Source organism: Orcinus orca, chromosome 8 (assembly GCF_937001465.1).
Source record: "Orcinus orca chromosome 8, mOrcOrc1.1, whole genome shotgun sequence".
In the NCBI taxonomy this organism is placed as follows: Eukaryota; Metazoa; Chordata; class Mammalia; order Artiodactyla; family Delphinidae; genus Orcinus; species Orcinus orca.
The window spans coordinates 10,042,033-10,062,025 of record NC_064566.1 but is presented as its reverse complement, the minus strand read 5'-3'; the positions used below and the strand labels follow the sequence as shown (position 1 = coordinate 10,062,025).

The following is a 19,993-nucleotide window of genomic DNA, read 5'->3' as shown; positions in this document are numbered from 1 at the left end:
TCTGAGCAAAGGCTCAAGCGCTTGCCGGCTCCAGGGAACCAGGAGGTCCAGACTGTTGACCTTTCCCTGTCCCTGGGCTCGCCCTGTCCGTCTTCCTGATTGGCAGCCTAAGTGTGAAGACAACAGGGTCCCCTGCCTTACCTACACAGGAGTGCCGGTTGCCGTGCAGATGGAAGCCAGTTCTACAGGAACACCTGTAGCTGCCAATGCTGTTTTTACATCTCTGCTGGCAGGGGGTCCCAAGGCATTCATCAGTGTCTGGAAGGGAACAGGACACAGCTGGAGCTCATTTCCCCGTGGAGTTTTGGAAATAGGTGGTCCTCTCTACCTACCTCTCTCATCACTATCTCCTACCCGACTCGTAACCCCTCTCCTTCTCACCACCCACATTCAGTCTATCAACTCCTAAGTCCTCCCTGGACCAGCCCACTTCTCTCCACCCTCACTGCCATACCCTAGCCCAGATGCCCCGGGCTTTGTCTCTGGCCTAGAGGATAACAACAGCCTTGTGTGTCTCTCTGCCCCTCCTGTGCTCCTCCCAAGCCACCCTCTACAGAGCCCCCAGGATGTTCTGACCAAAGGGCACCTCTGATCAGGCCACTTTCTGCTTAAACTCCCTCCAAGGCTCCCACAAGCACCAATGCAGCACCACAAGTCCTGGGCTGCCTTTCCCACCTCTCTCCTTGCCCCTCACCTTTACTCTGGCCCAAATTCTTGCCATCTTCCAAAGGCACCATGCTCTTGTGGCCCTCCCCCTTTGCCCATGTTCTCCTATCTGCTTGGAATACCTTCCCATCTTGTCTGGCTGGAAAACTCCTACTCATACCTCAAAACTCAGCTTCTATACTACCTCCTCTGTCAAAGCTTCCCCAAGCCATTGTTTGAAATTGGGAAAAAGCTGGAAATGATCTGCATGTTCATCAGTAAGAGAAGAGTTAGTAAACTACGGGATATCTGCACTGCGAAGTACCAGGTAGTAGCTGAAAAGGATAAAGCAAGTCTATTGACCCTGATGTGAAGAGATTTTCATGACAGATTGTTGAAGGGAAAAAAGCAGGCAGAAGAATGACTGGGTTCACATTGAAGCCCTAATGTGATCTTGAGAAAGTTAACTTCTTTAAGCCTCAGTATTCCTACCAGGAAAATGGAAATAAACAGTACCAACTTCATAGGACAATTTTGAGGACAAAATTGAGAAAATGCATGTTAAATGCTTAGCATGGTGCCAGGAATACAGGAGTTCAACAACTGTAAGCCACCCATCTCTTATCGTCATCTCTCTGTAAGTGCACATGTGTGTACGTACACATACTGGGGAGAGGCAGGCAGGGCGCTCATCAGATTGATAACTAACTGCTATGGATGAACTGCGTTCCCTCCAAATTCATAAATGGAAGCCCTAACCCCCAATGTGATGATATTAGGAGGTGGGGCCTTTGGGACATAATTAGGTTTGGATGAGGTCTGGAGGGTGGGGCTCTCACGATGGGATTACTGCCCTTAGAAGAAGAGCCATGAGAGCTTGCTCTCTCTCTGCCTTGTGAGGACACAAAGAGAAGGTAGCTGTCTGCAAGGCAGGAAGACAGCCCTCACCAGTAACTGAGTGGGCCAACACTGTGATCTTGTACTTCCCAGCCTCCAGAACTGTGAGAATAAATTTTTGTTGTTTAAGCCACCCAGTTTGTGCTATTTTGTTATAGCAGCCCAAGCAGATACTAAGACACCAGGGCTATTCTCTAGGGAGCATAGAAGTTGGGCGTGGGAGAGATGGCCTGGGGCTAGGGCCATGACTTTTAAAACTTTTAAAGAGCTTCCCTCGTGGCACAGTGGTTGAGAGTCCACCTGCCGATGCAGGGGACACGGGCTCGTGCCCCGGTCCGGGAGGATCCCACATGCCGCGGAGAGGCTGGGCCCATGAGCCATGGCCGCTGAGCCTGCGCGTCCGGAGCCTGTGCTCCACAACAGGAGAGGCCACAACAGTGAGAGGCCCGCGTATCGAAGAAAAAAAAAAAACTTTTAAAATAATTTATGAAAATTTCAAACACCCAGAAAATGATACCACAGTGTCAAGGGGAGCTTCTGTCTTAGCTGCATTGTTAAAGAGAGAATGTTTCCTGACATAATTTCTGTAAATAAAAATCATTTTTAAGGAATGAGTCATTATTTTAAAAGGTCTCGCTCATCCTGTTCACTTAGGAGAAAAGATTCCTTCTCTCCCCTGGGTTCCCACAGCACTTAGCCCCTCGACCCAACCGCATTGTTCTTCCCCTCCCACCAGACCGGGGGTGGGGGGAGTGGGGAGGTCGCTGGGGGGCAGGATGTTTTCTTCTTGGCTGTGTGTCTCCAGAGGCCGGCCCAGCACCCCGGCAGGTGGCTGAGGTGACTCTGTCGCAGCACGGCTCTCCCACAGAGCCCCCGGGACGTGTCACCCGCCCCCTCAGCCTTCCCCCAGCTCAGTGGCCTCCTCCTTCTGGTTAGTCTCGGCCTCTCCCTCACCCCCACCACCCCCCTACCCTACAGTGATGGCAGCAGCAGTTTCTACTGAGTCGTGGTCCAGAGCAAAGGCCCTGGCATCAGACGTGCCCGCATGCAAGCCGACTGCTTCTGCCCCCACTGACAGAACGGCCTTGGGCAAGCCTCATCCAGGAAGTGAGGATGAGAACAGCATCTCCCTCAGAGGACTGTGGTGAAGCTGAAACGCAATCATGCCTGGAGAACACGCGTTGGGCCTGGCAGGGCCGTGAGTTCAGCATCAGAGCCTAGCGACGGTGGCGACGGCACCATCATTACCCCTTCCAGAGCCACTCACCTTGGCAGCTGTGGCGGTCAGCAGACAGCTGCATGCCCGGCCCACACTCGCACACGAACCCGCCTTCCGTGTTCACGCAGTGGCCCTCACAAGAGGAGCTTAAACATTCATCGACGTCTGGGGAGCGAGGAAACACTCTTGCATAGCTCACGCTGAACGTGGTTCGGGTGTGGGGAGAATATGCACCCCACGAGGACCCTGTGCCCACACGGGGCCTGCCCTCAGCAGGGTGGAACCCACCCCCACCCCAGGAAGAAAGAAGGCACCAGGTAAGTCATACAGCTTTAGGGATGCCCCCAGAAAGAAGAGGCCGAAGGGCCAGGTCTCTTTTGACCCACGCAGAACAGACAACGGAGAGGCTGGCTGAGACAGAACTATTTCCAGTGGTCCCACCTGCAGGGCAACCCCAAAAGGGCAGGGGGAACGGGCAGGAAGGCTGGTTAAATTCCCTTAAATGCTTATTGAGCACCGCCTGCGTGCAGCAGACCTGGAAGGGGGCTGCCGAGGACACAAATGTCACTAAGGCACAGTGCTGACTCTCCAGATGGCTGCAGCATGAGAACGTAGGAGCCACAACACACACCCATGACACACACCCACGAGAGGCCGGCGTGCGGCCGGCGGTATGCGCCCTACCAGGGACCGCCCGGCCACGGCAGGTGTGTGCTGGAAGGGAGGTGGGCTGAGAGGACCAGGAGGCATCAGGAGGGGGGCCCATAGAGTGCAGAGTGTCCGAGAAGCTTCCGGGAAGCACAGGGACCGCCGGGAGCCCAGGCTGGCTGAAGCTCAGGTTCCCGCCGGGGCAGCATGAGGCCGAGCTGGAGAGGTGGTGGGTAAAGGCTCAGCGATAGAGCGCAAAGGAGTCCCGAAGCTTCTGCCCGGGGTGGGGTGACTGGATCCAAGTAGTGCTTTAGGGAGGTTCAGGCCTGAGGGGGGAGGGGGCTGGGAGACAGATCTCCCCAGCCAGCTTCAAGGCAGCCCTTCCTATCTCAGAACCATGAGGACCTATGAGGTCAGCTCCGCCCACTCCAGTCTACTCTGCCCACTCGAGCCTCCCTCCCACCCCCTGGCCCCCATGCCTGCTGGTCACCTCCATTCTTTCTTGCTCTTCCCACAGCAGGTACCTTTGGGACCACACCCACCGCTTCTAAGAAGCCCACCTTGATTCACCCGATCCCACTGGGCCCCGTGTGATGGTGGCCAGGGCCCCACTTCCCTGCACTTGCTTTGACATTGGTCTCTGGCTTTTCCTTGGTCCAGTTTGCCTCTGCAATGAGAAGTGTGTCTGGAAAGTACTTCAACCTTCTGGAAGGGGTGCGGGGGCGGGGGGGGCGAGCACCAAAACTCCTTCATGGGACCCTTGACCCAATAGTTCTCTTTCTGGGAATAGTCAGAGGGGCTGACAAGAAGCCTCTTTATCGCAGCATTATTTGTAGCAGTGAAACACTGCAGACAAGCTAAGGATGGATAGCACAGAACTGGGTACTTAGATTATAGCAACTACATCTGCAGCCGTTCAAAATGATGTTGTATGCTGAGCAGCAGGGACTGTCATCCTGCCCTGCCACTACCCCCGGGCTTCCATCCCCACCCCGGGCCCAACTACCCTCCCTTCCTGCCCGACCAGATCCAGCCGCAGGTCCCACCGCTCCATTACCAAGAGCTCATGCCACCCAGTTCCTGCATGCTGGAGGAGCCCAAGCCAAAGAGGGGGAGAAGGTCGTGGCCCCGGAAAAGTTCTCATTTCAAGGCACATCTGCGAACCCACACAGGTGAGAAACCTTACCACTGTGACTGGGACGGCCGTGGGTGGAAATCTGCCCGCTCAGATGAACTGACCAGGCACTACGGCAAACACACTGGGCACCGCCCCTTCCAGTGCCATTAGTGCGACCGGGCATTTTCGAGGTCAGACCACCTCGCCTTACACATGAAGAGGCACTTTAAAATCCCCAAACAGTGGATATGACCCACACTGGCAGACGAGAATTCAGTATTTTTTACCTTTCACACTGTCTTCCCGGTGAGGGGAGGAACCCAGTTGGAAAGCACTACAATCATGGTCAAGTTCCCAACAAGTCAACTTGTGAATGGATAACCAGGAGACATGAGGAAACCAAATGACAAAGAACAGATGGGGTCTGTGACTGGATCTTCTATCATTCCAATTCTAAATCCAACTTGAATATATATTCTTGGACTTACAAAACGCCAAGGGGGTGACTGGAAGTTGTGGATATCAGGGTATAAATGAGATCCCTGAGCTGGGGGGAGGGAAGACCAGAATCCCTTGAATTGTTTCGATGCAATATAAGCATAAAGATCACCTTGTATTCTCTTTGCCTTCTAAAAGCCATTATTACGATCTTAGAAGAAGAGGAAGAAATTCAGGTACAGAAAATGTGTTTTAATAGCCTACACGATGGTGCTTGGTGAGCCTTGGTTCTAAAGGTACCAATGAGGCCAAAGTTCTCAAACTGCTGCATACTTTGACAAGGAAAATCTATTTTTGTCTTCCGATCTACATTTATGACCTAAGTCAGGTAAATACACACGGTTTACTTTAACCTTTTTATGCAGACAGTCTGTTAGGCACTGTGGTTTCAGATGTGCAATCATTTGTACGATGGTTTATTCCCAAGTGTGCCTTAAGCAGAACAAATGTTTTTTTCTATACAGTTCCTTGCCTTAATAAATACGTAATATAAATTTAAGCAAACATCTATTTTGCATATTTGTAAACGATAAAGTAAAAAAGTGAACATTTTGTGGAGTTTGTATTTTGCATACTCAAGGTGAGAATTAAGTTTTAAATAAACCTATAATATTTTATCTGAAAAAAAAAATGATGCTATAAGGACTATTTCCTACTCGCAAGACAAAGTTAAGCGAGAAAAATAATGAACAAAAACTATAGATAAGGTATGATCCCAATTTTATAAAACAGACAGATGGGCACGCCTGACACACATATACCCACAGTCATACACTCTCACAAACACCTACACACCCAGGGGACAGGGCAGGGAAAAAAATAACTTCATTTTCTAACAAATATCTCTGGGTAGGGACTTCTGGGACAGGTTTATTTTCACCTTTCTACCCTTCTTTTACTTTCCAGATGTTCCAAAAGAAGTTATTTTTTACTTTTATATTCAGGGGAAGAAAGGTTATTTTTGCAAAATCCAAATTAAAAAAGGCTTTCAAGCTCTCCGGAAAGATAGGTAAGAAACTGGTCACGGTGGCTGCCTCTGGGGACAGTAACAGACTGTGCACAGGGAATTTTTTAAATGCTGAACCAATAATACTTTTACAAAATAACTACTGAGTTTCTCTTGGCTCATCTTTCAAATGTCACTTTCCTGAGGGAGGCTTTCTGCGGTCATGCCCACCTCCAGTCCGGTTCCCTGTGCCCCTGTGGGCCCTGGCACTGTGCACTCCACAGGTGATGGCCCCATTATGGGGGGGGACTGTCATTGTCCTTACTTGTCTCCCTGCCTCACATTCTGAAGCAACATAAGAGCAGGGACTGCCCTCGTAACCCCAGCCCCAGCTCAGTCCCCGGTCCACGAGGTGTGCTCAATAAGTATTTGTGAGATAGCAGAAGGGGCATATTTCTTGTGTTTGCCTGCCTGCCTGCTCACTCTTAAACTTCAGAGCTGCTCGTGGCTCAGCTTTGCTCTGGCATCTCTCCGGAGACCGTCCTGGGAGGACAGGGAAGGGACCTCATTCCCGCCCGCCCCCTCCCCGCTGCTCCCACGCCTCTCACCGGTACACCTGATGCCGATAGCTGTCTCTGTCATCGAGAAGCCCACGGGACACACTCGGGCCACCTCCTGACAGCCACCATGGTTACAGGTGAGGTCACAGCCGTACTCCCCACAGGGTCCATGGGCTTCTGAAACAGGCACCGCACCTGTGAGCATGCGCCACTTCACAGTCCCAGCCGCCCCCGCCTTCCCCGGCTCCTCCTAAATTCTGCTGGGAAGGGGGCTCTGGAGGCAAAGAGGCCTGAGTTTAAACTCAGCTCTGCCACTTACTGGCCGTGTAACCCTGGGCGAGACACTAGCTTCTGTGCCTCAGTTTCATCATCTATAAAATGGGAATGAGAATGCCTACCTAATAGGGTTGTTTGAAAATGATATGCTAGGGCACAACTGCCCAGTGCCTGGCACATTCTCAGTGTAAATAGAGTTCTTCCCATCAGCCATTGCCCGCCCCCAGTTACCTGGGCAGGTGGGCCCTTGCTCTCCATCCTGGCAGGAGCAGACATTGGGAGCGATGCAGATGCCACTCCCGCAGCCAAAGGAGCAGAGGGCTGAGAGGATAAAGACAGGTGAGGGATTGGGGACTGGGGCCCCCAATCTGTCCCTCAGGCAAGCCCAGGGAATGAGCGCCCTGCTGTGGAGGATGTTTGGGGCATGGGGACAGGCACTTACGAAGAGTGCAGTGTCCACTGCCCATGGAGGGCGCCCAGCCAGGGCAGCAACCACTCCCGAACCCCGAGAGGCAGACGTGGGGGCCCAGCCGGCGTCTGCAAGAGAGGAGAGAGCACCTTCCACATTCTGTACCAAGGGGTGGATTCATCTACTGGGCAGTGAAAGCCTCCCAGCCAGTCAGTATGTCAGTCAACAAACAGTTCTGGAGACCTCCTGCACCCCCACTCCTCGGGAGGACAGTGGGAAGTTTCCATACAAAAATGACTCAGACAGTCAGTCCCTTCTGGAGGCAGGACAAAGACAAAGGTGTAAGAGAACAGACACTAGTCTCCTACAGATGCCTGCCACGTGGACACAGAGCAAAGAGGGTCTAAGAGCTGAGGATAGAAGACCGCAATGGATGAAGAGCCGCAGGGATGGCTACCTCAGGGCCTTTGCACTTGCAGTCCCCTCTGTCAGGAACGTTCTTCCCCAGACACACACAGCTCCCCCTCTCCTGTAAAAGGTCTCTCTGCTTATGTCACCTTCTCAGAGAGGCCCTACTTGTCCACCCGTACCTTGCTTTATTCTGCTTCATAACACTTGCTTCCTGGGACATCAAATTACTTATTAGTTTGTTGATTTGTTCATTGCCTGGCTCCCCTACCACTCCCTGAGGACAGGGGCTTCATCTTTTTTCTTCAACTCCGCAGCAAGGGCAGCGCCTGGCACATCATAGGTGCTTAATAAATGGCTGTTGAGGGAAAGGTTGAGAAGGGAAGCCAACAGTAAAGAAAAAGGGGGAACTGGAGAGAAGTCATTCCCCAGGTGACATCTCTGGGATGGGGGAGGGGGCATCAGTGAGCTGCCCAAAGGAGTGAAGGGGTATCCAGTGTGCTTGAGGCTGGGTGAGGCAGTCCAGCCGTGAACAAGCCACTTTCCCCAACTTCAAGGGGCGGACAAGGAACCAGGTATAACAACATAGCAGGACAAGTGCCAGAACATTACAGGCTATGGAGGCCCAAGGAGCTCAGAGGAGGTTTCCTAGGCTGAGGCTGGAGAGAGAGTAGGAGCAGCCGGTGAGAATGGAGGAATGTTCTAGACAGGAGCTGCATGTCCACGGGCCTGGAGGGGGACAGAGACGATGACTAGAACTGGTTCTGGGATGGGATGGGCAGAGGATGATGAAGTTCAGCCTGGTTTGAACTGGGAATCCTGCTGCAAAAGAATAGGGACAAGAAAACCCTTCCCAGGGACTTCCGTGGTGGCACAGTGGTTAAGAATCCACCTGCCCATGCAGGGGACACGGGTTCGAGCCCTGATCCGGGAGGATCCCACATGCCACGGAGCAACCAAGCCTGTGGGCCACAACTACTGAGCCTGTGCTCTAGAGCCCGTGAGCCACAACTACTGAGCCCGCGTGCCACAACTACTGAAGCCCAAGCACCTTGAGCCAGTGCTCTGCAACAAGAGAAGCCACCGCAGTGAGAAGCCCGCGCACCGCAACGAAGAGTAGCCCCCGCTCACCACAACTAGAGAAAGCCCGCGCGCAGCAACAAAGACCCAACGCAGCCAAAAATTAATTAATTAATTTAAAAAAAAAAAAGAAAACCCGGGCTTCCCTGGTGGCGCAGTGGTTGAGAGTCCGCCTGCCGATGCAGGGGACGCGGGTTCGTGCCCCGGTCCGGGAGAATCTCACGTGCCGCGGAGCGGCTGGGCTCGTGAGCCATGGCCGCTGAGCCTGTGCGTCCGGAGCCTGTTCTCCGCGGCGGGAGAGGCCACAGCGGTGAGAGGTCCGCGTACCGCAAAAAAAAAAAAAAAAGAGAGAGAAAAGAAAACCCTTCCCAACTGTGTTCTATAGAGCACCCATGATGTGCCAGGCACGGCAGCAGGCACTGGGGACGTGAATGGAAAGACCCAGTCTGCTCTGCGGGAGAATAATCTGTGTCAAAAGTGACAAATATTCTAGAAAGAGAAACTCAGGACACATGGCAAAACAGAAACGTCTGCAGAAAACTGTCCCTGGAGCCTCCAAGAGCCTTTTCGCTCTCGGAAGTCATCACAGAAGAAGGGGCCCTGGAAGTGGGTGGGGGATGCAGCAGGGATGTCTCACCCGCTGCCCTCGCTGGAGCGATTAGGGCAGCAGCTTGGGAAGGAGAAGCCGGCAGCTCCTGCTCCTCAGATGGGGCTCTCAAAGGGACAGGGGTGCCACCAAAGCGGCAGATGGAAGGATTCCCGGGAGGCTGGTGGAGCCTCACCCTCAGGTGGGCAGGGGCCGAGCGCCCGCCAGAGCGCCCCAAGGAACCTAGGGCGGGCGGTGACAGGGAGACAGGTGGCAGGCAGGAAGGCTCTGACACGCCGCGGAGCCGGGCCGATCTGAGCAGGAACTGGCGGTGGCTGCGGAACACACGTGCGAGTTGCGAGCCTGGCGGGGCCGCCCCCCCCCCGCGCGCCCCCGAGGCCGTGGCCGCGGGCCAGGCCGCCCGCTGACACCGTGTTCCCTAGCTCGGAGCATCACGCACACACGCGCTCGGCCCGCGGCGGCCCGGCCTCCGCCGGGAGGAGACGCTAGGGGAGGGCGACATCAATCTGGAAAGCAAAGGGGCAAAACACCCAACCCCCGCCCGCGCGCACACACAGGCGGAAACCGAAACATAACCCAAAGAGACCCCGGCGGCTACAAGGTCCACGGCGTGCGCAGAGCCTGCACACAGGGAAAGCCCCCAGCCTCAGAGCGGCCAGAGCCGCGGGGCAGGCCAGGCACTGCCTAGGCAGAGCCACGGGCACGTTTGGGAGCGAAAGCCAGCCAGTCCGGAGACCAGGTTGCACGTCCCGGGGTCCCTTCGCCAGGGATCGGGGCTCCACGGGACTCAGTGCGGCTCACCTAGCGCCTGGATCTCCGTTCCCCCCGCCAGATCCCAATCAGGACAGCCCCGGCCAGGGGCGCAGAACGGGCACCCGCCCAGAGCACAAGCTGCTGTCCCTTTGTCCGGACCTCCTGGGCTGCGCCCGCGCGCGGACAGTGGCCCAGGGGGGCGCCCCGATCCGCAGCTCCGGGACGCCCCTCCGCGCCTCCCCGCACCGCGCCGGTAGCGCTCCCGCGGAGGGGCAGGGGAGGGGCGCGGGGCGCTTACCTCTCGGCCCCGAAGTGCCCGGGCGTCTTCCTCCCGGTGTAGCCACGGGCCGGGGTCCCCGGCAGCAGGAGCGCGACGCAGGCGGCCCGGAGGAGCAATCCGGCCCACATGACCGGCAGCAGCGGGTCCCCCCGGCTCGGCTAGGCTCCGGCGCCGAGCGCGGGGGAGGGGGCTGCCGGCCCTCGCCCCTCCTCCTGGCGCCGCGGGGAGCGAACCAGCGAGCCCCGAGCTGGCACGCGGAGCCGAGCAGGGGGGCTGGGGACTCCGAGAGGAGGGGCACGGGGCCGCGAGGAGACTCGGCGGACGGCTGGGCGGGGGGTCTCTGGCACCTCGGAACGAAACACACAAAAGGCAAAGGCGCCCGCCTGCCGGTGGCCATCAGGGGAGGCGCGGAGCCCGGGGCGGGGGCAAAGATCAGGGACCCCTGGGGGCGGGGTTTCGTCCTCGGCCCACACCCCCGGCCCGGGTTTGGGAGTCGGCTTCCTGCGAAGGGCTATGGGCGTCAGACTGAGGCCCGGGGAGGAAAGAGACTCCGGGAACAAGGCTGGAGCAGGAGGCTGCGCGCCCCGGGCATTGCTGGTCTAGGTAGATCCCGAGATGACTGTGTTGTACAAGGTGGGACGCTGGGTCGTTTCGCTGCTGAGCACTTCTAGGCCGGCCCTCAGCCTGCCAACAGGTCTGCACCCTAACCCTGGGTGCGCTGGTCAGTGGGTCCACCTGCTCCCTGGTCAGGGGGCACTAGACAGTCTTGAACCCACAGATTCCTCTTTGTCCCCTTCTGCAGCTGCCTCAGGTCACAGTCAGAAATGGTAGGCAGGGAAGTGGTGAGCAGGTGGCAGATGAAAATCAGGACCATCCAGCTGGGAGAAAGCTGAAAGTTTGACTAAATCCTACCTTCAGCTCTGTGCAGGAACCTTCCCTAGCCGCCCAGACCCCATCAGTCAAGCTTTGGCTTAAACACTTCCAGGGACGAAGACCTATCAAAAGGCAGCCCAATCCAATTTTGAGTAACTCCATTTGTTAGGAAGTGTTTTTTCTTCCCAGTTCAATAACCCCAGTTCCTTTGGTTCTACCTCTGCAGTTCCCACTGGGTACCTCAGCCTGTCACTGAAGTCCTTAACACTGGTGGCCACAAATGAACATGGTGTGCCAACAGTGGTCTGCACTCTTGCCTCCTTCCTTCCAGATGCCATACTTCTAACAACACAGTCTAATATTACCTGGCTTTTTTGGCAACCCCATGATGCTGTTAGTTCATAACAAAGTTTACAGTAAAGGGAAGCCTCAGATGCTTTTTGTTGTCATGTCTTTTGTTATTAAACACAAGCTACTAAGCCGATTTCCTTACCTGAACCTGTGTGGTTGAGTTTTTGCAGATGTTCACTTTAGGGCTGTTATCTCACCTTGTTAGTTTTGACCCATCTAAGTAACACATTTTCAACAAGTAGGTTGCCAAAATACTCTGTATCGTGAGATGAATGCTACTTCCATATTTATGTCCATTCTGAGTCCTAAGGACCCTTAGGCCGTCTTTCCTTTTTGTCTCAAACATCCAAAGGTGCACTTTCCCCCTCTGCCGTTCAGACTGCATTCCTCACTGCCACTTACAAAGTACTTCAATGCCCACCTTCAAGGTCCAGAGTCAGAAATCTAGCCCTGAATTATTCAATAGGGATAAACAAAGCCCTTCCTTCACTTGAGCCCGCAAAATCTATCGCACCACTGCCCTTGTCATTCCTACCTAGACCACCACTCAATGTCAAATAAGTGCCCATTCTTCCTGGCCCTAAAAGCTACCCACAAGTTCTTAACACATTTACACAGGACAAGGCTCCTTTTACACACCTGTCACTCCTTGTGCCATCTTCTCTCACACTTCCGCACACCTCGGCTTTCTCCATTCTAAACTCGACTACTTTAGGGTGCCCCAACCCCTCCATAGCTCATCCCTGTAACTCTGGCAGGCTTTGCTCCATATTGGTCAGTGGGCAGCTGCAATGACTGAGATGCAAGTTTGTGCTTAAAGAAAATCCTCATCTACCCTCAGCAGGAGGAGCTCAGGACATTTAAGACTAAATTCCTACCAGTGAATTTTGAAAGAAACTTCCTCAACAGCCCCTGACATTTCTTTCATTTCCCATTTCTTTGACCTTACGGCATTCACCTTGCTCCTCACATCGTTTGCGTCTTTAGTTTGGTTTTCACCATTTTCTGCTTTTCTTGTCTTTTGGTTTGTTTGCCCTTGAGGCTTCTCAAAGTTTGGACCCTGAGAGTCGCTCACTTAATATCATTCATCTTCAAGGACCAGTTTGGGCACTTATTAGTTCCTCAGTGTTTCCTCCCCAGTTCTGTGGCTTGTGGCTTCTCAGTTACAAAAGGGACCCTCCACCGAGGGCGGAGGATTCAAGTTGTTGTTGGCTGTAGAAAGAAGGCCTCTGGCTTGTGACCCTTCCAAATGGTCATGTGATGAGTCAGTGTTTCTATTATTCTCCCAAAGGTCCATTCGTGCAGAGGCCTGGAGTGAGGCGAGCTCATCAGCGCCTACATGGAAAGGAGCCATTCCAGCTGGCTGTAGCAACGCTCCAAAGGCAAACTTTCACCCTGGGAGAGGTGATTAATGGTTTTAAGAGGGATGTGGGAGTGTGGCAGTAGAGCATCAGTCTCCAAAGGACTGCTGGAATTCAGTCCAGAGTGAATATACCCAGGATTGTAGGAAACAAAAAACTACAAGGACTCCAGTTTCCAGAGTCAAGACTGAAGCCACTGGTTAAGTAATAACCTTCTACTGAACGCAGCAAGTCTCCATGGCTGCAGGTCAGACCACTGAAAAGCATCAGAATCATAATCCCACCACATTCTGTTTTTCTGACCTTGGCACCTTAGTCAATCCTCCCATCTAGGATTACATTTTTTAAATCATCACAATCTGGAGGCCGTTGCTTGCCTGCCTCACTAAAGCTGGTCTCTGGCATGGGGGCAGCCTTTTCAATTCAAACCATGACTTGAAGAATTCAAATCACAGTGTTGAGTTTCAAGTTCAAACTGTGGTTTTTGAGAGATGATTATTTTTTCCCCTAAGACCCTTATCCTCCACCCTCAGAAACCCCAGGAGAGTAAGGAGAAAAGAACCGTAAAGAAACACAAGGAATGCTTCCAGGGAAGGAAACTTACTCCGGAAGACCCCCAAAGCAGAGATGCTTCCTTGCTCTTTTCCTTTTAAGCTAGAATCTCTCAAAACCACAGTTTGAACTTGAAACCACAATTTTCCTGACACTGTATCAAAGGCTGGTCTTAAAGGAGCCAGCCAATATGCCTGGGATCAACCCCGCTCCACTGTTGGGACAGAGCAGCCTTTATTCCCACTGGATCACTGGTGGAAATATGGGCCCAGACACTCTGACCCACTGAGCTGAAAGAAGACAGGCTCTGTGTGCTGGATAGAAGGGTGAACCCCAAATGTGCCCTTCTCCTGTATTTTCAAACCTAAGGCACCAAAGGTTTACTCAATTAAACCAGGAGAAATAAAATCAGAATCCAAAGCCCATGTGGCAACAGGAAGCTGGGCAGTGCGTGAGGAGCAGTGCCTGGGGGGCTAGTTGGCTGAATGTTCCACATACAACTGGCTGTAAAATGACATAAGGAAAGGCAGGCCTAGCAACCCCCAGGCCCCGCACATTACTAACACAGGCACCTGGGAATCAAACGATGACTACAGAGTCAAGGGCAACCAAAGACCACTGAATTTCAAAAACCTGACATCCACCATCCTTGGGATCCCACCAAGAGCGATCACCTGACAAAGGAGATGTACAGACGACAGTTCGCTACTTGAAAGGAGCGTTCCAGCAGCAAGGACAAGGGACTGCTGCAGTGGCTGTGAAGGAGGGAATGGAGCTTGCAGTAAACTGGGCACAGAGTGACTGGGATGCTGGAGAGCCGAGCAGGGTAAGAAAAGCAGAAACAAATGGATCCTTCTTAGACTCTACTTTATTACGTAAAACTCAGAAACTAACCACCAATTCACGTCCCCCCACCTCCTTCCCTCTGAAGAAGGCAGTTCCCCAGAGACAAAAAGGCTGTGGCTTGGAGATCATCCACCATCTGCAGGTTTTCTACTCAAGCAGCCCACTGTCTGGTGGTCAGCCCTCCAGACCAAAGCTCTCAGAGGCAAGAGAAGAAAGCAAAGGAAGCTCTCATTTCAAAGACGACGAACCCCTCCCGCCCCTCCTCCCTGCTACCCACAACCTCCCCACACCCCCAACCTAAATAAAAAGATAGTGAGGACAATGCATGAGTGTGGGACACACACACACACACACACACACACACACACACACACACACACACACACACACACACACACACACACACACACACACACACACACACACACACACACACACACACACACACACACACACAGAGCTTCCTTTCAGCCAAAGAGCTGCAAAATTGCTCCCTGGAAGGAGGACAACTGGCTACACCAATCAAGGCTTGGTGGCCCAAGGTGATGGCTGGAATCATGTGAGACTGGTAAAAATCCAGGGAGAAAATATTTCACCTTCAGTCCTTTCCCAGGTCTCCAGCGAACTGGTTTTAGTTCTACAAAATCCCTGTTTCCACACAGGTAGGCCGTGGATTCTAGGGCAGCTGGCCTAGGGAAAGATTTCCCATAGCCAAGAGACAACAGCAGGGGAGGAGGAGGAGAGCAGGAGGGCAAAGCCTTCAGAGAGGGCCTGGGAAAGGGGATTCCTGCCCTCGGCTAATGGATCCGAGTTAACTCCTCCACAACCTTGATCAGGTCATCCGCAGTGGCTTCTCGCTTCATTCCACTGCCATCGTCATACTGCAACGAGGAAGGGGCAGGAGGAGAGGCTGTGAGGGCTGAGAGGGTGCTCTCCCTCCCCTGAGGAAGGGGATGCCCACCACAAGGGAGGCGCCCCATTCTACCACTGTCATGGCAGGGACGAAGGACTCACAGTCGGAAGCCCACACCTCTCCTTGGGGGTTCAGGTCAGCAAGGTCTGTTGACAGCAAAGCTGCCCAGAGCCTGCCACCCAGTATATACTTCCCCAGAGGCACCATGTCCAGTGAGCAATGCCCCAAACCCAAGCGCCATGGAAACTTCTCTTCCCTACAGGATCCCGACCCTGCCCCCTTCCTACGGGTCTGCCAGAGATCCCAGACATGCCCAAATGTGCCCTCATTGCTAAAGTTACAGTGTTTGCTGCCTGACGGGGGAACCCACGAGCCTCAGCTTTATCTCCTTGCCCTTGGACCCCACCTTCCCGCGTGGGTAGAAGAAAACTTGAAAAGGGCCGTTAGCACGTGGGGACCGAGGGAGGGGAGGCCCCGGAGTTCTGCCGGCCTCCTGGTATGCCCGGCCCTGCAAGGGACTTGAGAAACTGGCCCAGGGCTAAACCCTGAGCAGCTCACCTGCAGGTTTGCCACAACCTCCTGCATCTTGGGCCGGCTGATGTCCAGGAAGCTCTCAATCAAATCCCCATCGATGAAGCCTGTGGCTGGTTCTGTCTTCCGTTCAGTATGAAAGGATCTCCAGGTGGACAGGTGAGTTAAGGAAAGTGCCAATTATCTGGAAATAAGTACCCTTACTATGAGTCACCCCCACCTCTGCACAAGACCACAATCTAAAACTATCACCAGGATAAACAGGAAACATTTTCAACTAAAAGTCACATGGCCTTTGGGACAGTGTTAGAATTTCAAAGACCTATAAGCTATTACCTCATCCAATGGTTCTTAACTGGAGTAATCGTCAAAATAACATTAAAAAAATACAGGGAATTCCCTGGTGGTCCAGTGGTTAGGACTCTGCACTTTCAATGCCAAGGGCGTGTGTTCAATCCCTGGTTGGGGAACTAAGATCCCGCAAGCCGTGCAGCGAGGCCAAAACAAATTTAAAAATAAAAAAATACAGATTAAAACAAAATACAGATATGACTCTTAGTTCAGAGCCTGGACGTGTATGGATGGTTTTTTCTTTTTTTTTTTTACAAGTGCTCCATGTGAACTGGATGCTTGCCTGGGAAGAACCACTCTTTAAGTCTAGCCTTGACCTTCACAGATTAATAAACTGAGGCTCAGGACTTCCCTGGTGGCGCAGTGGTTAAGAATCCTCCTGCCAATGCAGGGGACATGGGTTCAAGCTCTGGTCCGGGAAGATCCCACATGCCGCGGAGCAACTACGCCCGGGCACCACAACTACTGAGCCGGTGCTCTACAGTCCACAAGCCACAACTACTGAGCCTGCGAGCCACAACTACTGAAGCCCACGTGCCTAGAGCCCGTGCTCTGCAACGAGAAGCCACCGCAATGAGAAGCCCGCGCACCGCAACAAAGAGTAGCCCCCACTCACCACAACTAGAGAAAGCTCGTGCACAGCAACGAAGACCCAATGCAGCCAAAAATAAACAAACAAACAAACAGAGGCTCAGTAAGACAAGAGATGTGCCAAAAGTCCTGCGGGTTGTGGCAAAAACCAACCTATCAGCCTCCCTCCTCCCTCACGGACTCATAGCAGGAGCCCCTCGCCCCTCGCCCCTCCCGCCTCCCACCCCCCGCCTCCCTCGGGCTCCTTGTCTCTCTCCCATAATAAACAAACTTCCAGCAGTACTTGGATCCTAAGTGTCCCACGGGGGCTGATCCTTGGGCTTCTGGAGTTTGCACATTCTTTGCTTTTCCCCTCTTCCGTTAGCCTCTCTAGTGAGGGTCCTCAGCCACTACTGCCTCCAACAAGATCTCTGAAAGGACGTTCTGAAGTTGTGATCTAAACTTACGTTTGACAAGCAACACCAGAAAGGCCAGAGGCAGACACATTTCAGGAACAAAAATGTACATTTTCAAGATGAACCAGTGAAGCTGGGTGATAAGTACATGGGGATTCAATACACTGTTCTCTCCACTACTGTGTGTTTGAAATTTTCCATAAGGTTTTTTAAAAGCCTGTTCCCCACGGGAACCTAGTCAAGACATTTCCTAAACGGACAGCAGTTTCCAGAGGCTGCTTAGGGTAATGTAGCTCTCTGCCTGGGTCAGGACGTGCTTCCTAGCAAGGGGGCACCTCTGGGAAGGATATAAGGAGTGTTCAATCTTGCCCACACTTTTGATGACTTTATTGAGTCGATTCTGCATGTCCAACAAGAGGTTGTACCAGCTCTCTGACAGTGAGGTCACCAAGCCTGAGGAAGCAAAGGGAACAGGGAGCTGCAGAGCGGGCACTGCCCACCAAGGGCAGACCAGGCAGCAGCACGAGGAAGGAAGAGTTGGCCACAGGCTCCTCCGCGAAACCCTGCTCTCCCTCGTCCCCCAAAACGGGAACGCTGCTCTCAGGAAGGAGGCCTGCATGGGGTGCGCCCCACAGAGGTCACCCTTACCAATCATGCCGTTGACCGTGCCGAAGAGCACCGAGCCCTGGGTAGGGGTGGAGGTCTCGCCCAGATTCTGCATGACCAGAGAGCCGTGGCAAAAGACGTTGACAAACTCGCCCAAGTGGAAGAGCCCAACCTCCTGGAGGTGCTGCCGCTCCTCGTCAGTGGTGGCAGCGCTGCAAGGCAATGCGAGAAACTCACTACCCAGACTTCTGTCCCCGCGACGGGGCCCCGACAAGGACTGCGTGCAGCGGACAGATTCCCCGGTGAGCCCACCCGCTCCACAGCAGAGGATCCAGCCTGAAGAGCTCATCTCTGTGGCCTGCCTGCCTCATGGAAACCCTAACCCTCTGTGAAGAGGAGCACCGGAGCCTGAGAGAGGACCCAGCGTCCTCATTCCCCACAGACCATACCCACAGCTGGTCACTCACCTATCCTTCTGACACACAAACAAGTTAAAGGCATTTTCAGCCCCCAGGAAATTGTCATCATCCAAGATTTCCACAGCACTCATCCAGTTGGGGTTAAAGTCTCGAGCAATCTTAAAAAAGACAAGGTACAAAAGGAAGCACAATCAGCAGTTTGCATGGAAGCCATTGCTGAGACTTGGCCAAGAGCCTGCCCTGCCCCATGTTTAACCACCACCCCTTCAGAGAGATCCTCCCCACAGTCTGGCCAACTCAGCCTAGAAATGGAGCCTACTCAGAGCTGTTGGCGGTTTCTAAGAACACTTAATGGATGCAGAATGTAGGCTCCAGGGACGACATTTCTGCCCTCACTGGGCTTGATTATCCCTCACCACCAAGAAACACCCGCGGGGTCGCAGCTTAAGGGAGCAGTCTGCCCCCACCCCACTACCTCTTCGAAGTTGCCCTCCATTGGCTTGTAGGCCAGCAGCAGCACCGAGCGCATCAGGTCGCCCACCAGGATGAAGTCGCCCTTGGTCTTCAGGTACAGGGCCATGATGTTGTTGTAGTGGTTGCACTCGGTGCGGAGCTCCTTCTCCGTCGTCCACTCGTAAAGCCGCACCTGGCACGGGCATTGCACTTCTGTCAACTCGAGGGGCCCGAACCCTCCTTAAGCCTCCATCTGCAGCATCATTTACCCAAGTGCAATGTGGGGTGTGGAGTGCTTTGGTGTGGAACTTGCATGAACGTTTTTAATTTCAGTATTATGTATTTATGAAAAATGAAAATAGAATGAGCCCATGAAACTAATAATACAAAGTTTTCCTTTATATAAGAAAATGAGTCAGGGTAAAGAAAAACATTAAGTAAACATTAATGCAAGTAATACTATGCATGTGACAAGAGATGGTTTTGTGACTGAAGTCTGGTAACTGACCTACAGAAATCGCTCTGGAAAAAGAGGATCCATCTCCAATTTCCTGATCAGAAAGGAACAAGATCACCTCCCAACCAACTGCCTCTTCTAACCCCTTCTCAAAACTCATACATTCCTTGCACCTTTTGACGTGAACCCGATGAGCAAAGAAAACAGCATGGCAAAGTCCAACAGAAGCTAAAGGACTCTAAAGCACCGGAGTCTGTGGCCACCCCTCCACCCAAAGGGAAAAAAATACCCCTTTTTTCTTCTCCACTGCAGTGTTTCTTCAGTTACAACTACAGCTCCAAAAGAATGAAGATGCTTTAGAATCAGCAGATAGATGAACAGATACTCGGCACAGCCCAGCCCTGGCAGACCCTTCAGGGTCCAGGCAGCCCCACCCATGGCCTCTGCACATGCAGACACTCTGGACAGAATATATTAAGCCACGATTTCTCGAGATGTGTCCAAAGGACCCTAGCTCCACAGGTATGCACTCCAAGAGTCATTCGTAATAATTACAAGGGCTACCACACCTCCATTGGCAGGGTCAAGGGAGCCCAGAACACCCCAGACTGGGGTAAGCCCAGCCTGACTGGGCCTCCAGTCCTCCAAGAGTGGAGTAAAGTAGAGGCCAAGAGCTCCACACGCTCCTGGGAACACACCCCACACGCCCCTCTTCATACTCCCAGCCTCCCTTTCTGCCGTGGAGATAGTCAGGACCAAGGTCAGACACCACCAAAATCCAAGACTCCCACTCTCAACCCAACAGGTCCTAGATCCCCACTGTCCAATATGGTAGCCACTAGCCACATGGCTACAAATACCTGAAATGTGGCAAGCCCAAATTGAGATGTGCTTTAAGTGTAAACCACACACGAGATGTGGAAGTCTTGGTATGAAAAAAATGTAAAATTA

At 53.2% G+C, this 19,993-nt stretch overlaps 2 protein-coding genes across 11 annotated transcripts in view; both read right to left on the bottom strand.

Annotated features, from left to right (window-relative positions):
* Positions 1-12,966, bottom strand: part of VWCE (von Willebrand factor C and EGF domains) — a 33,125-nt gene extending 20,159 nt beyond the window's left edge. For 3 of the 9 annotated variants that reach the window (XM_033413907.2, XM_033413911.2, XM_004264178.3), the window contains exons 1-6: positions 10,362-10,610; positions 7,249-7,343; positions 7,038-7,127; positions 6,579-6,707; positions 2,810-2,926; positions 142-258 (exon numbers count right to left, since the gene is read on the bottom strand). In XM_033413907.2, the coding sequence (XP_033269798.2) occupies positions 142-258; positions 2,810-2,926; positions 6,579-6,707; positions 7,038-7,127; positions 7,249-7,343; positions 10,362-10,471 (658 nt within the window). In that variant the 5' untranslated portion in view covers positions 10,472-10,610. Of the gene's footprint in view, positions 1-141; positions 259-2,809; positions 2,927-3,445; positions 3,628-6,578; positions 6,708-7,037; positions 7,128-7,248; positions 7,344-10,111; positions 10,312-10,361 lie in introns of those variants that run through there. The other 6 variants (XM_033413905.2, XM_049714414.1, XM_033413918.2 and 3 more) reach the window with 6 other exon arrangements.
* Positions 12,967-14,330: 1,364 nt separating this feature from the next.
* The window catches only part of DDB1 (damage specific DNA binding protein 1), a 31,254-nt gene continuing 25,591 nt past the window's right edge, over positions 14,331-19,993 (bottom strand). For both annotated transcript variants that reach the window (XM_004264179.4, XM_049714411.1), the window contains 6 exons: positions 18,608-18,778; positions 18,181-18,290; positions 17,756-17,925; positions 17,458-17,560; positions 15,798-15,921; positions 14,331-15,207 (listed from right to left, as the gene is read on the bottom strand). In XM_004264179.4, coding sequence (XP_004264227.1) covers positions 15,124-15,207; positions 15,798-15,921; positions 17,458-17,560; positions 17,756-17,925; positions 18,181-18,290; positions 18,608-18,778 — 762 coding nt within the window. In that variant the 3' untranslated portion in view covers positions 14,331-15,123. The remainder of the gene's footprint in view (positions 15,208-15,797; positions 15,922-17,457; positions 17,561-17,755; positions 17,926-18,180; positions 18,291-18,607; positions 18,779-19,993) is intronic.